This window comes from Chlorocebus sabaeus, chromosome 6 (assembly GCF_047675955.1).
Source record: "Chlorocebus sabaeus isolate Y175 chromosome 6, mChlSab1.0.hap1, whole genome shotgun sequence".
NCBI lineage: Eukaryota > Metazoa > Chordata > Mammalia > Primates > Cercopithecidae > Chlorocebus > Chlorocebus sabaeus.
Window position 1 is genome coordinate 7,721,985 of NC_132909.1, and position 16,200 is coordinate 7,738,184.

A 16,200-nucleotide genomic window follows, 5' to 3' on the forward strand; every position below is an offset into this window, starting at 1 on the left:
TTGCAGTGAGCCAAGATGGTGCATTACACTGCAGCCTGGGCAATAACAGTGAAACTCCATCTCAAAAAAAAAAAAAAAAAAAAAATTAGCCAGGGTGGTGTCAGGCGCCTGTCGTCCCAGCTACTCGGGAGGTTGAGGCAGGAGAATTACTTGCACCTGGGAGGCAGAGGTTGCAGTGAGCTGAGATCGTGCTATTACACTCCAGCTCGGGCAACAAGAGCAAAACTCCATCTAAATAAATAAATAAATAAATACCTAACTTGCCAATGCCCAGCCACCAATGAACATCTATAAGCATCAAGACCATCCAGAATAAATGGCCTTACCAAACAAACCAAATAAGCCACCCAGGACCAATCCTCGAGAAACAGATATGTGACCTTTCAGAGATAGAATTTACAATCACTGTTTTGAGGAAACTCAAAGAAATTCAAGATAACACACAGAAGGAATTCAGATTCTATCAGATAAATTTAACAAAGAGATTGAAATAATTAAGAATCTGCTGGGCATAGTGGCTCACGCCTGTAATCCTAGCACTTTGGGAGGCCGAGGCGGACGGATCACCTGAGGCCGAGAGTTCTAGACCAGCCTGACCAACATGGAGAAACCCTGTCTCTACTCAAAATACAAAATTAGCTGGGCGTGGTGACGCACGCCTGTAATCCCAGCCTGGGTAACAAGAGCGAAACTCAGTCTCAAAAAAAAAAAAAAAAAAAGGAAAAGAAAAGAAAAGAAAAAAACCAAAAAACCAAAAACAACAACAAAATACCCAATGGTCTGTTGTCTACAAGAAACACACTTCACCTACAAATAAAAGAGTAAGAGTCTGGGTCCTGAAATGCAGGCAGTCCCACTTCATACATGAGGGAGGGTGTCTAATCACTTCCTTTCTCTCTTCCCCCAGGCCCTTCACAGGTGCCTGCTGGTTTCTCCCACTTGGCCAAGGAAACACTTGTGGTTAATAAGTCTCAGAAAAGTTACATGAAAGTTAAAAGTAAAACTGACAGCAGCTGAAGGATGGGCGGTGGGAGGTGGTCACGGTGGAGGAGACCCCACCACCACTGCCACCCAAGTAGGCAGTGAGGAACACCAGGAGCACAGGATGCTACTTCTGCTGACCCTCCAGACATACTCTGCACAAACCTCCAAGAAACACCCTTGTCCCACCGTGTCACCTGCTGACAGATTTCACGTCCTGGTTTCCTTCTAAACCTGGAGGTGGGGCATGAACAGGGTGGAGTCACCAGGGAAAGAAAACGAGGCCCCACGACACCTGGGTTCATACCCAGGTCCCCAGCAATGTCTCCACCACCACTGCTGCTGCCCCTGCTGCTGCTGCTGCTGCCTCTGCTGAATATGGAGCCTGCCAGGGCCACACTGATCCGGTATGGCGACCCCACCTACCACCCCCAAACGTGGGAGGGATTCTCTGCCTCTTGCCCTTTAAGTCTAGGACTCCCAGTTCAGTGATTCCCAAACTTGGCACCCAGGATCCCTAGCACTTCTTTCTCAGCTCCCCAGATCTCTAAACCAGGCTGTCACCCCTAAGGGCTCCACTCTGACATCTCTTAAACCAGACTTTTTTTTTTTTTTTTTTTTTTTTTGAGATGGAGTCTCACTCTGTTGCCCAGGCTGGAGTACAATGGCATGATCTCAGCTCACTGAAACCTCTGCCTCATGGGTTCAAGCAATTCTCCTGCCTCAACCTCCCAAGTAGCTGGGATTACAGGCTCACGCCACCATGCCCGGCTAATTTTTGTGTTTTTAGTAGAGATGGGGTTTCACCATGTTGGTCAGGCCCATCTGGAACTCCTGACCTCATGATCCACCCACCTCGGCCTCCTAAAGTGCTGGGATTATAGGCGTGAGCCACTGCACCTGGCTGACCAGAGCCCTTTTATTATTATTATTATTATTATTATTATATTATTATTATTTTAAAGACAGAGTCTCACTCTGTCACCCAGGCTGGAGTGCAGTGGCGTGATCTTGGCTCACTGCAAGCTCCACCTCCCAGGTTCACACCATTCTTCTGCTTCAGCCTCCCGAATAGATGGGACTACAGGCATCCGCCACCACGCCCGGCTAATTTTTTGTATTTTTAGTAGAGACGGGGTTTCACCATGTTGGCCAGGCTGGTCTTGAACTCCTGACCTGATGACCTGCCTGCCTCAGCCTCCTAAAGTGCTGGGATTACAGGCGTGGGCCACTGCGCCTTGCTAGGACATGTTTTTGAGAGGTCTCTGCAGACCGCACTATAAGCTCTGATGATTAGATATTATGGTTTCCAGACCTGTGACACACTCCTCCCATCTCAGAGCCCCAGATATGTGACATGTAAACTGAGACTCCCCCACATCATGCCCATCAAACTGTCTGGCCTGAAGAAGTAACTGGTCAGAAGCTTTTGGCCAGAGATGTGGCTCGCACCTGTAACCCGGCACTTTGGAAGGCAAAGGTGGGAAGTCCGTTTGAGGCCAACAGTTTTGAGACCAGCCTGGGCAACATGGCCAGACTCCATCTCTACAAAAAATATAAAAATTAGTTCAGTGTGGTGCTGCACACCCATGGTCCCAGCTACTCAGGAGGCTGAGGAAGGAGGATTGCTTGAGCCCAGGAGTTTAAGGGGGCAGTGAGCTATGATCTTGCATGATCCTGCTACTGTACTCCGGGCGGGGCAACAGGGTGACACCTTGTCTCAAAAAAAAAAAAAAAAAAAAAAAGCCAAGTGTGGTGTTTGTGCCTGTAGTCTCAGCTACTCCAGAGGCTGAGGTGGGAGAATCACTCAAGCCCTGGAAATCAAGGCTGCAGTAAGCCCTGACCGCACTACTGAACTCCAGCCTGGGTGAAAGAGGGAGACCCCGCGTCAAACAAAAAGTTTTAAAAAAGAAAAAGAAATCCAATTTTGAGGACCCCATGCAAGACGTCTTCCCACTACCTTACCTCTGATGCCTCCCCCAGTCTCTCCCTTTTTCTCCTCTTCTTCTCATCTCCTGGAACTCCTGGTAGGGGGAGGGGTGTACACTTCCAGGAAGAGTTTTCCCCACTTCACATTCTTGTGCCTCTCAAAGACTGACTCATGCGGGGTGGGGGAAAGGTGGGAGTGAGGCGACAAGTGCTTCGAGAAGTGACTAAAAGCAGGAACAAAGATACTACCGCACATGGTGCTTGTTAACCTGCTTTTTGAACCTAATGTCTCATGGCCATTTTCTAAGTCAATGCAAAGAAAAGTGAGTCTCCAAATGTTGTATCAACAGCATCATCAGGACCTGGGAACTTGTTAGAAATCCAAATTCTTGGGCCCCATGCTAGACTTACTTAATTAGCAACGAAGATATCTGAATTGTAATTGGCCCTCTAAGTCAAGGGTTGCAAACACTCAGCTTAAGGGCCAAATCCTGTTTGCCTCCTGCTTTTGCAAATACAGTTTAAGGGAACCCGGGCAGGGCATAGTGGCTCTCCTCTGTAATCCCAGCACTTTGGGAGGCTGAGGCCAGGAGTTTGAGATCAGCACGGGCAACACAGCAAGAGAGTTAAGACTTGACGCTTACATTTTTCTCTCCAAGGGTGGGGAAAATAGTACCTAAACTCATGAACTGAAGCATGTAGGGGCCACCAGCCAAGGGCTTTTGCAAAGGTTAGGTTTTCTGTTAGGGTCTTGGGAAACCTTGAGAATGTCAATTCTTTAGGAATGGCTTATTTTAAGGGATTTGAATATGGAAAGGTCTTTGGGAAGGTCTGTTTGGGATGCGTTGCTCTTGTAAAGTATTTGGGGATATCTCATCATGGCATCTTTGATAGGTTTTTCTGGAGGTTGTTATTGTAGGGTTTCTGGTACTGACTACTATTGTAGTGCCTAGGAGATGCTGAATTTGTCATCATATTCTATTTGGGTAAGTCTACTTAGAGGATCTCCAAGAAGGACAGTTTCCTGTCAATATCCTCTTTCCCTACAGCATCCCTCTTCATCGAGTCCAACCTGAACGCAGGACCCTGAACCTACTGAGGGGACGGAGAGAACCAGCAAAGGTCCCCAAGTTGGGGGCACCATCCTCTGGGGACAAGCCCACCTTTATACCTCTCTCGAACTACAGGGATGTGAGTGACAGCCCCACACAGCCCTCACCCCTGCGCCTTTGAGCCAAACTCATTTACTCTCCTCTTTTGCTATCAGGTCCAGTATTTTGGGAATATTGGGCTGGGAACGCCTCCACAAAACTTCACTGTCGTCTTTGACACTGGCTCCTCCAATCTCTGGGTCCCGTCCAGGAGATGTCACTTCTTCAGTGTACCCTGCTGTGAGTTTCTATGCGGGAGAACAAGGCTGAATGGAGGTGAAGGGAGAAGGCGGGGCTGGACCTCAGCTTCTCAGAGGATTTTGAGGAATTGTTCTTTTATGATGCCCTCACAGGTCAGAAAGTCAAAGGGGCAGTAGGCATTGGGGAGATTCCCTCCCCCAGTGACACCCTTCTGACCTCTAACCTAGGGTTACACCACCGATTTGATCCCAAAGCCTCCAGCTCCTTCCAGGCCAATGGGACCAAGTTTGCCATTCAATATGGAACTGGGAGAGTAGATGGAATCCTGAGTGAAGACAAGCTGACTGTGAGTGACCTTTGACTCACAGAAGTCTTCAGCCTAGGAGAACCCCATGGTCTAAGATCATCTGGCTTAGGGAGGGGCTTGAGGAGGAGGAGCTCCCCAAATCAATGGATTGGGCTTTTCAAGTGGGGTGGAGGGCCTGCCTTTCGGAGTGAAGGGATGGTGCATCACAAGGAAGGGGAGGGGCTTCCTGGGAGAAGAGGTGGGGCTTCTCAAGCAGGGGGAGGAGCTTCCTGGGTGAAGAGGTGGGGCTTCTCAAGAGGCAAAGTTTCCTAGGAAGTTAGGGCTTTCATCCAGATGTCCCCAGACCTAGGATTCATGCCTTGGTTTGGGAGCCCTCAGGACATGTGGTTATTGTCATCCAAAAAGTAACTGGTCACATCTCAATCTACCCCTAGATTGGTGGATTCAAGGGTGCATCAGTGATTTTCGGAGAGGCTCTCTGGGAGCCCGGCCTGGTCTTCACTTTTGCCCATTTTGATGGGATATTGGGCCTCGGTTTTCCCATTCTGTCTGTGGAAGGAGTTCGGCCTCCAATGGATGTACTGGTAGAGCAGGGGCTACTGGATAAGCCTGTCTTCTCCTTTTATCTCAACAGGTACTGGGAAGGGTGCACCTATCTATGAGTCCTATCCCCAAGAAGGAAGTGAGTCTTCCTTCAGGAAGTCTCTTACTCCATAAAGAAACTCCCACCTCCACTCAGGAAGTCACTGACCCAACGCAGGAAGTCTCACTCTCAGAGTCACCCACTTATACTCTCCATTCAGGAAGTCAGCCATCCAATACAGGAAGTTGCATCCTCCATGCAGGAAGTCACCTACCCTATAAAGAAACACCTCAACCCTATTTGAAGTCCCAGAGCTTAAGTGACAACTTAAGACATACTAAGGAAACTCACATCAGTTCAAAATGCTCCATGTTTCAAAATCAAACAAGGAAATTCCATGCTACACCCAACAAAATATTCAGGAGCTTTCTCTTCCTTACCAAGAAAGCTCAAATCCCATTTGAGAACACTGATCAGAAGTCAGGAATTGCCTGATTTAATCCAGGAAGTCCTACTGACTTGCTAGGAAGTTCAATATTATGCTCAGAAGTCCCACTCAACATCCAAGAAGTTTCCAAGAAGTCTCCACTTTCCCTCCCAGAGGCCCATCACACACAGTCAGAAAATCCTGTGCCCACTCATTTACCCTGACATCCAACCCACTCTAGCAGTTCTACCAACCACTTAGTAGATCCTGCTCTCCTCCACCTTCCAGGAAGTCTCCATCCCCGTTCCCATCGCTCTCAGCCAACTCAGGAAGTCTAACACCTCTCTAGATATCACAACAGGCAATTCAGAAATTCTCTCCTCCTACCCAGGAAGCCACCCCACCCCTGCACAAGTCACACCTTCAAGAGCCAATTCCAAGATGCCACTGCTCTACTTGGTTACTATGATATTCAGCTCAGGAAATTCCCCCAAAACTCTACCTTCCAGTCAAATGAAGTCTCCACTTCAGGAAGTCCCCAACAGCCTAAAGCACCATGCTTTTCTTGCCTGGCTTCCAGTCCCAACATCTAGGCCCTTCCCGCATCTCACTACCCCGTGGGAACCCCAGAAACAACCCATTTGGTGGGAAGTGCCTCCCCTGGCCATACCTACGGCTGAGGGAAGGCCAATGACACTGACATCTACACTTTCTATACTTTGCCCCTGCAGGGACCCCGAAGAGCCTGATGGAGGAGAGCTAGTCCTGGGGGGCTCAGACCCGGCACACTATATCCCACCCCTCACCTTCATACCAGTCACAGTCCCCGCCTACTGGCAGATCCACATGGAGCGGTGAGGGACTTGGTCTCCTGGCTCTGGAGCTGGAGGCTGGGGGCCTGGACTCCGAGGACCCTGCCTCTGATGACTGCCTACTTCCCCCACAGTGTGAAGGTGGGCCCAGGGCTGACTCTCTGTGTCCGGGGCTGTGCTGCCATCCTGGATACGGGCACGTCCCTCATCACAGGACCCACTGAGGAGATCCGGGCCCTGCATGCAGCCATTGGGGGATATCCCCTGCTGGCTGGGGAGGTGAGGTCCCAGTCTCTGGTGGGTACAGGCTGAGGAGGCTGATGGCAGTTTGACAGTGAATATCAAAGGGCCTGAGAGTGGGAAGCAAGTATTTAAGGGGCATTCCAGGGCAGGAGGCACTGGACTTCGTGACAGATAGTCAAGTGTCTACGCTGTGACTCTGTGGATGGTGGTGGGGTGGAGGGAGACGATAATGCAGGTGTGCTTGAGACTGCAGAAGTCTAGGCGGCCGGGCCTCTGCACACAGGACGCTGAATACCCAGGTGCTCAATACGGAAATTATCCCATGGCACTGGGGAGCCACGGAAGGGATTGAGCAAAGCAGGAATCTCTCATCTTCACTGGTTCCTCTTCTCCTCCAGTACATCATCCTGTGCTCGGAAATCCCAAAGCTCCCCGCAGTCTCCTTCCTTCTTGGGGGGGTCTGGTTTAACCTCACGGCCCAGGATTACGTCATTCAGGTAGGTGGCCATCCCCATGACGCCATAGGGACGTCATACGACGGTTTGAGAGGGTAGAGCTGAGAGACGTCACTAGCATGGGAAGGGGCCGCAGAAACATTTCTTGTCCCTGTGATGGCAGTTTGTTGGCGAACACCAAAGAGCCCGAGGGTGTGGGGAAGCGGGGAGCACGGGCTCCCAGGGAAATGGCCGTCCCTGTGGCCGCGACACCCAGTTGTCTTCTTGTCGCCTTGCAGACTACTCGAAATGGCGTCCGCCTCTGCTTGTCCGGTTTCCAGGCCTTGGATGTCCCTCCGCCTGCAGGGCCCTTCTGGATCCTCGGTGATGTCTTCTTGGGGACGTATGTGGCCGTCTTCGACCGCGGGGACACGAAGAGCGGCGCCCGGGTGGGCCTAGCGCGCGCTCGCACTCGCCCAGCGGCCCTGGGACTGGGCGAGACCGCGCAGACGCAGTTCCCCGGGTGACGCCCACGTGAAGCGCATGCGCAGTGGGTGGTCGCTGAGGTTCCCCCTGCCCAGTAAAAATCCACTATTTCCATTGAGCGATGCTGCCTGGGTGGCTTCTTTTCATAGCGTTATTTGTTAAAGAGAAAGCTTTGTGACCGGGCGTGGTGTCTCACGCCGGTAATCCCAGCACTTTGGGAGGCCGAAGCGGGTGGATCACCTGAGGTCAGGAGTTCGAGACCACCCTGGCCAACATGGTGAAACCCCGTCTCTACTAAAAATACAAAAAAATTATCCGGGCATGGTGGTGCATGCCTGTAATCCCAGCTACTCGGGAGGCTGAGGCAGGAGAATGGCTTAAACTCGGGAGGCCAAGGTTGCAGTGAGCCGAGACCGCACCATTGCACTCCAGCCTGGGCAACAACGAAACTCCGTCTCAAAAATAAATAAATAAATGAATAAACAAATAAAGAGAAAACTTTGTGCCTGTACCCACGGAGTTGAGGAAGTGGGAGGCGAAGGGTATCGCCCGTTTTCTCTAGGACGCACCCTGGTGAGGGGTTTTGTAATACGAGTCCCATGAAGCCCCTCGCCTACGCTGCCTTTCGACAAAAGCTCCCCGCGCCGTGAAGCATCACGGTCGTTGTAGTCCACGCCGTGGTCACGCCCTGACGGAGGCGGGCGCAGCCACAACATGCGTGGGAGGTGACAGGTCGCGACGGCAGCGATAGGTGGCAGTGCGGGGGGGTGGCTGTAATTGGTAAGGGTTTACCAGTTCCTGTTCAAGGGGGCAAGGATACTATTCCCCCGGATCTCATCTCCTGTTTCCCCTCTCTCCCTCCGGATTCTGAGACCCCGGGGGAGCTCTGAGCCTCCGGGTTCGGGGAGCGGTGCTGCTCCATCCGCGGAGGTGACGTCACTCCCCCTCCTCAGCCTCTTGCTACCCAGAGCTAATTGGATACAGGTACGTATCCAATTGATTCGAAAAAACGACCGGTCGAAAAATCAGGCAATCCTTTAATCGCATCCTGAGGCTTCTGGAAGAATTGTGTTGAGCGATTCTGGGGACCCCGAAAAGAGGCCTGAGCCCCATCTCGAGAGTGTGCTGCTCTGATGGTGGAGGCCGACCTGATCGCAAACCGCTAAGCGACTAGACGCGGGGAGATTCAGGACCCAGTAAGCTCGGGCAGGAGAGTCAGGGAGGAAGCCTCTGTTCTGCTCCTTTTCCCGTGGGGTGCAGAGAGCGAGCAAGTCGGCATTCCAGGCGGTGGGAAGCGCCAGGGCAGAAGCAGGGAACTGGAAAGAGCCTGGTGTTCCAGGAGTCCCGCTCTAGAAACAGATGTGGCGGCTGGAGAATCTTGGCTGGGAAAATAGGCCCACACTTCCACCTTGTGGCCAATTGGGAATTTGCAGGCACGGCCTCTCAGAAACTACTTAAGGGAGCTTTGGGTGAAGTTGGATGGGGTGCTGCAGACGGAAAGCGTGGGGGGCGAGTTGAAGGGGCCCCAGATCGAGTGCTCTGAGAAAACAAAGCGGGGGTGGTGGTGGTGGGGGTGGGGGTGGTGGTGGTGGTGGTGAGAGTTATCATAGAGACACTGTCCGCTGTTTCAGAAAAATTCCCCAGAGCAAGAAGTGCACAAAGTGGATCTTTACTATTATTATTATTATTATTATTATTTTATTGTTATTATTATCGAGACAAGGACTCACTCTGTCGCTCAAGCTGGAGTGCAGTGGCGCGGTAATGGCTCACTGCAGCCTCGAACTCCCCGGCTCAAGCGATCCGCCTGCCTCAGCCTCAGGTGTAGCGGGGACCACAGGCATAGGCCACCATGCTTGACTAATTTTTACAAGTTTTGTAGAGACTTTTTTTCTTTTTTTTGAGATGGAGTTTTGCTCTTGTTGCCCAGGCTGGAGTGCAGTGGCACCATTTCAGCTTACCACAACCTCCACCTCCTGGGTTCAAGCAATTCTCCTGCCTCAGCCTCCCAAGTAGCTGGGATTACAGGCATGTGCCACCACGCCTGGCTAATTTTTGTATTTTTAGTAGGGATGGGTTTTTTCCATGTTGGTTAGGCGGGTCTCTAACTCCAGACCTCAGGTAATCCTCCCGCCTTGGCCTCCCAAAGTGCTGGGATTACAGGGGTGAGCCACCGCGCCCGGGGTTTTACCATGTTGTCTTGGTCATTATTTATTATTCACTATGTGCCAGGCTCTGTCCTAGGTGCTGGGGACACAGTGGGTAATTCAACGGATGAAGATCTTTGCCCTCATAGGGATTACACTCGAATAGGGAAATAGGCATTAAGGTAGGAAGTAAATTACCAACATTGTGGGCTGAAGAGTGGCCCCCAAAAGATATTCACACCTCAGTCCCTGGGTTGTGAATACTACCTTATGTGAGGAAAAGAATTTAGCAGATGTAATCAACTGAAAGAGTTTCAGAACAGGGTCATCCAAGATGACCCTAAATGTCATCACAAGGGTCCTTATAAGAGGGAGGCAGAGGGAGACGGATTCAGAAGTTCACGTGAAGACGGAAGCAAGACGCCAGGATGCTGGCTTTGAAGAAGGAAGACGGGGCTCCTGCAGAGCTCCTCCAGAGGCTGGGGAAGGCGAGGACGTGGATTCTCCTCTAGAGCCTCCAGAGGCTCTGCAAACACGGCACTGCAAACACAGCACTGCAAACACGGCACTGCAAACACGGCACTGCAAACACGGCAGTTTCAACACTGAAATCATTTCGGGCTTCTGGCTTCCATAATTGTAGGACAGTGAATGTGTGATTGAGTGATTGACTTTGTTGCCCAGACTGGAGTGCAATGGCACAATCGTGGCTCACTACAGCCTCCACCTCCCAGGCTCAAGCGATCCTCCTGCCTCAGCCTCCCAAGTAGCTGGGACCACAGGCATGCACCACTACGCCCAGATAATTTAATTTTTTTTTTTTCCTAGAGACAGGATCTCCCTTTGTTGCCCAGGCTGGTCTCCATCCAACTCCTGGGCTCAAGCAGTCCTCCTGCCTCAGCCTCCTGAAATGCTGGGATTACTGGCATGAGGCACCCACCTGGCCTTTTCCTTATGAATTACCCAGCCTCAGGTATTCCTTTATTGCAATGCAAAATGGACTAATACAGATGACATGGAACAGATGCACAGAAAATATCTATAAGGACTGTGATGATTCATAATGAGTGTCAACTCGATTGGATTGAAGGATACAAAGTATTGATCCTGGGTGTTGTGAGGGTGTGGCCAGAAGAGATTAACATTTGAGGAGGGGAACATCGCACACTGGGGCCTGTTGGGGGGTGGGGGGTAAGCGAGGGGGAGAGCATTAGGACAGATACCTAATGCATGTGGGGGTTAAAACCTAGATGACGGGTTGATAGGTGCAGCAAACCAGCATGGCACACGTTTACCTATGTAACAACCCTGCACGTCCTGCACATGTATCCCAGAACTTAAAGTAAAATAAAATAAAATCAAACAAAGAAACGTTTGAGTCAGTGGGCTGGAAAAGGCAGACCCGCCCTTAATCTGGATGGTCACAATCTAATCAGCTGCCGTCGTGGCTAGAATATAAGCAGGCAGAAAAATGTGAAAAGAGAGACTGGCCTAGTCGCCCAGTCTCCGTCTTTCTCCCGTGTTGGATGCTTCCTGCCCTCGAACATCAGACTCCAAGTTCTTCAGTTTTGGAACTTGGACTGGTTCTCCTTGCTCCTCAGCGTGCAGACGGCCTATCGTAGGACCCTTGTGATTGTGTGAGTTAATACTTAATAAACTCCCATATATATATATATATATTCCATTAGTTCTGTTCCTCTTGAGAGCCCTGACTCATACAAGGACATTACTGCATTCTTGTTTATTACATTGAAAAGGGGAGGCTGGGCGCGGTGGCTCACACCTGCAATCCCAGCACTTTGGGGGGCTGAGGCGGGTGGATCACAAGGTCAGGAGATCGAGACCATCCTGGCTAACATGGTGAAACCTCGTCTCTACTAAAAATACAAAAAAATTAGCCGGGCGTGGTGGCGGGCGCCTGTAGTCCCAGCTACTCTGGAGGCTGAGGCAGGAGAATGGCCTGAACCCGGGAGGCGGAGGTTTCTGTGAGCCGAGATCGTGCCACTGCACTCCAGCCTGGGTAACAGAGTGAGACTCCGTCTCAAAAAAAAAAAAAAAAGGAATTACAGTTCCTTGCCTGTCTCCATGGAACACCCCCCTCCTACCTGTTCCCAAGCCAGGGACCAAGGACTATCGACCCATACAGGACTTATGCTCGGCTAACCAAGTTACAGTGACTCTGCACCAACAGTTCCTAACCCTTCCACACTGTTAGGATTGCTGCCAGCTGAGGACAGCTGGTTCGCCTGTCTGAACTTGAAGGATGCCTTCTTTAGCATCAGACGGGCTCCTGAGCACCAAAAGCTGCCTGCCTTTCAGTGGGAAGATCCCGGGTCAGGTGTCACTACTCAGTGCACTTGGACTCGGCTTCCCCAGGGGTTTAAAAATTCCCCCACCATCTTCAGGGAGGCTCTGGCTTGAGACCTCCAGAAGTTTCCTGCTAAAGACCTAGGCTGCGTCTTGCTCCAGTACGTGGATGATCTTCTGCTAGGACACTCCATGGCAGACAGGTGTGCAAAAGGGACGGATGTCCTGCTTCCACACCTGAAGGACTCTGGGTATAAGGTGTTCAAGAAGAAAGCTCAGATCTGCAGACAGCAGGCATGCTACCTGGGATTCACTATTCAGAAAGGGGAGCGCAACCTGGGGTCAGAAAGAAAGCAGGTCATCTGCAGCTTACCAGAACCTAAAACCAGAAGGAAAGTAAGGGAATTTCTAGGAGCTGTGGGGTTTTGCAGATTATGGATTCCAAACTTTGTGGTGCTAGCCCAACCGCTGTACAAAGGGGGGTTACAAAGGGGGGCGATCAGGAGCCTTTTGAATGGGGACCTCTGCAACAGCAAGCCTTGTGCAAGTTACAGGAAACACTTATGTCAGCCTCAGCCCTAGGACTACCAGATTTGACAGAGCCCTTTACGCTCTATGTGTCAGAAAGAGAAAAAATGGCAGTCAGAGTTTTAACCCAAACTGTGGGGCCCTGGCCAAGACCAGTGGCCTACCTCTCAAAACAGCTAGATGGAGTTTCAAAAGGCTGGCCTCCATGTCTGAGGGCCCTGGCAGCTACAGCCCTGTTAGCACAAGCAGCAGACAAGCTAACCCTTGGGCAAAACTTAAGTATAAAGGCCCCCCATGCGGTGGTAACTCTGATGAATACCAAAGGTCACCATTGGCTACCAAATGCCAGATTAACCAAGTACCAAAGCTTGTTATGTGAAAACCCCCGCGTAACCACTGAAGTCTGTAACACTCTGAATCCTGCCACCTTACTCCCAGCACCAGACAGCCTGTCGAACATAACTGTGTGCAAGTATTGGACTCAGTCTATTCTAGCAGACCCGATCTTCAAGACCAGCCATGGGTATTAGTGGACTGGGAGTTATACCTGGACGGGAGCAGCTTCATCAATCCACGAGGAGAAAGATGTGCAGGATATGCGGTGGTAACCTTGGATGATGTTATTGAAGCCAAACTATTGCTTCCGGGCACTTCAGCCCAGAAGGCAGAGCTCATTGCTTTAACTTGGGCCCTAGAACTTAGTGAAGGTAAGACTGTAAACATTTATACTGACTCTCGATATGCCTTTCTAACCCTTCAAGTACACGGAGCATTATAGAAAGAAAAAGCCCTGTTAAATTCTGGGGGAAAGGACATAAAATATCAACAAGAAATTCTGCAATTATTAGAGGCAGTATGGAAACCCCAAAAAGTTGCAGTCATGCATTGCAGGGGACACCAGCAAGTTTCCACCTCGGTGAGCCAAGGAAACTCCCGAGCAGACAGAGTCACGAAAAGCAGTATCTCCTTCTTACCAGGCATGAGTCACAGCCCCCTTACTCCCTCAAATACCTGATCTGGTGCCTACTCATTCTAAAGAGGAAAAAGACATTCTTCAGGCAGAGGGAGGACAAACAATAAAAGCAGGATGGATAAAGTTACCAGATGGGAGAATAGCTGTGCCACAGCTGCTAGGAGCCGCAGTCGTGCTGGCTGTACATGAAACTACCCATTTAGGCCAGGAGTCACTTGAAAAGCTGTTAACCTGCTACTTCTACATCTCACACTTGCCAGCTCTTGCTGAAACAGTACTGCAGCGATGCGTTACCTGTGGACAGCGCGATGCAAAGCGAGGCCCCTCTGTGCCTCCCGGCATACAAGCCGATAGAGCAGCTCCCTTGGGAGATCTTCAAGTGGACTTCACAGAGATGCCCAAATGCGGAGGTAACAAGCATTTACTGGTTCTAGTGTGTACTTACTCTAGGTGGGTAGAGGCTCATCCAACACCAACTGAAAAAGCTCATGAAGTAACCCGTGTGCTTCTTTGAGATCTCATCCCTAGGTTTGGACTGCCTCTGTGGATTGGCTCCGATAATGGGCTGGCATTTGTGGCTGACTTAGTACAGAGGATGGCAAAGGTATGGGAATCACTTGGAAGCTACATGCCGCCTACTGACCTCAGAGTTCTGGAAAGGTGGAGCAGATGAATTGGACTATCAAAAATAGTTTAAGGAAGGTATGTCACGAGACAGGATTAAAATGGATACAGGCCCTTCCTATGGTATTGTTCAAAATTAGGTGCACCCCCTCTAAGAAAACAGGATACTCTCCTTATGAAATATTATATCACAGGTCTCCTCCTATACTGCGAGGACTTCCGGGTACTCCCCAAGAGTTGGGTGAAATTGAACTGCAGCGACCAGCCTGGCCAAGATGGTGAAACCCCGTCTCTACTAAAAATACAAAAAAATTAGCTGGGCGAGGTGGCACGCACCTGTAATCCCAGCTACTCCAGAGGCTGAGGCAGAGAATTGCTTAAAAACCTGGAGGGGCGGAGGTTGCAGTGAGCCGAGATCGTGCCACTGTACTCCAGCCTGGGCGACAGAGGGAGACTCCGTCTCAAAAAAAAAAGAAAAGAAAAGAAAAGAAATTGAATTGCAGCAACAACTACAGGCGTTGGGGAAAATTACCCAGATAATCTCAACTTGGGTAAATGAGAGGTGCCTGGCCAGCTTATTCTCCCCAGTTCACCCTTTTTCTCCAGGTGACCATATGGTGTGTGGATCAAGGATTGGAACGTAGCTCCCTTACGGCCACGGTGGAAGGGACCCCAGACGGTTATCCTGACCACTCCCATGGCTGTGAAGAGAGAAGGAATTCCGGCCTGGATGCACCACAGCTGCATAAAGCCTGCAGTCACTGGAACCTGGGAGGCCAAACCAAGCCTAGACAATCCCCGCAAAGTAACCCTGAAGAGGATGACAAGCCCTGCTCCAGTCACCCCCGGAAGCTGACTGGTCTACGCTCGGCCGAAGCATGAGGAAAATCACCGTGGGACTTACTTTTCTTATAACATGGACTTGTGTGGTAAAAGCTTCCACTGCTTCTTCCCACGCAGAGGACTGCCTTCAGTGTATACATCAGGTCACTGAGGTAGGACAACAAGTTAAGACAATCTTTTTGTTCTATAGTTATTATGAATGCCTAGGAATTCCAAAAGGAACATGTTTGTATAATAACACTCAGTACAAAGTCTGTAATCCAGGAAGTGACCAGCCTGATGTGTGCTATGACCCCTCTGAACCTCCCGTTTCCACAGTTTTTGAAATAAGATTAAGGACTGAAGACTGGTGGGGACTCATAAATGAGACAAGTGAAGTATTAGCCAGAACAGTAGAAAAAGGGGTGCCCAAATGCATAATCTTAAAATTTGATGCTTGTGCTTTCATTAATAGCAATAAGTTAGGAGCAGGATGTGGCTCTTTTAATTAGGAAAAAAAAAAATACATGTCCGAAAATAAGTACATCTGTCATGAATTAGGATTGTGTGGAAAAGAATGTGGGTACTGGTCTTGTGACATTTAGGCTACTTGGAAAAAAAAGAAAATGAAAAAGATCCTGTTTGGCTCCAAAAACGGAAAGGCAGACCCTCCTGCAGGAGTGGAAGCTGCAACCCTTTAGAATTAGTCATCACAAGCCCCTCGGACCCAAAATAGGAAAAAGGAAAATACGTTCTCTCGAGGCATTGATGGAAAAGAACTAGACCGTAAGGTCAACATTTTAATAAAAGGAGAGATTTGAAAACGCTCTCCAGAGCCAGTATTTCCAACTTTCTATGATGAACTAAATGTGCCAGTACCTGAAATTCCAGGAAAAACTAGAAATTTGTTTTTGCAATTAGCCGAGCATGTAGCCCAGTCTCTTAAAAGTCACTTCATGTGATGTTTGTGGAGGAACCGTCACAGGAGATCAATGGCCATGGGAACCCGAGAATGAGTTCCTACAGACCTAGTTCCTGATGAATGCCCGGCCCAAAAGAACCACCCTGACAATTTCTGGGTTCTAAAAGCCTCAATTATTGGACAATATTGCATAGCTAGAGAAGAAAAACAATTCACTCATCCTGTAGGACAGCTTAGTTGTCTTGGACAAAAACTGTATAATGGTACCTACCACAAAAACAGTTACATGGTGGAGTTCCAATTACACAGAAAAAAGATCCATT

General features: G+C 49.9%; 1 protein-coding gene and 1 long non-coding RNA gene across 4 annotated transcripts in view; one reads left to right on the top strand and one right to left on the bottom strand.

The window, feature by feature from the left end:
* The window catches only part of LOC140711823 (uncharacterized), a 42,154-nt gene that overhangs the window by 2,767 nt on the left and 23,187 nt on the right, over nt 1-16,200 (bottom strand). The gene's annotated exons all lie outside the window — the stretch shown is intronic.
* NAPSA (napsin A aspartic peptidase) lies at nt 907-7,672 on the top strand. The gene is made up of 9 exons (XM_007997642.3): nt 907-1,388; nt 3,960-4,101; nt 4,178-4,301; nt 4,490-4,608; nt 5,004-5,203; nt 6,311-6,433; nt 6,526-6,670; nt 7,033-7,131; nt 7,368-7,672. Exons 1-9 carry the CDS (start codon nt 1,303-1,305, stop codon nt 7,593-7,595), a joined length of 1,266 nt encoding a protein of 421 aa, XP_007995833.3. The 5' UTR covers nt 907-1,302; the 3' UTR covers nt 7,596-7,672.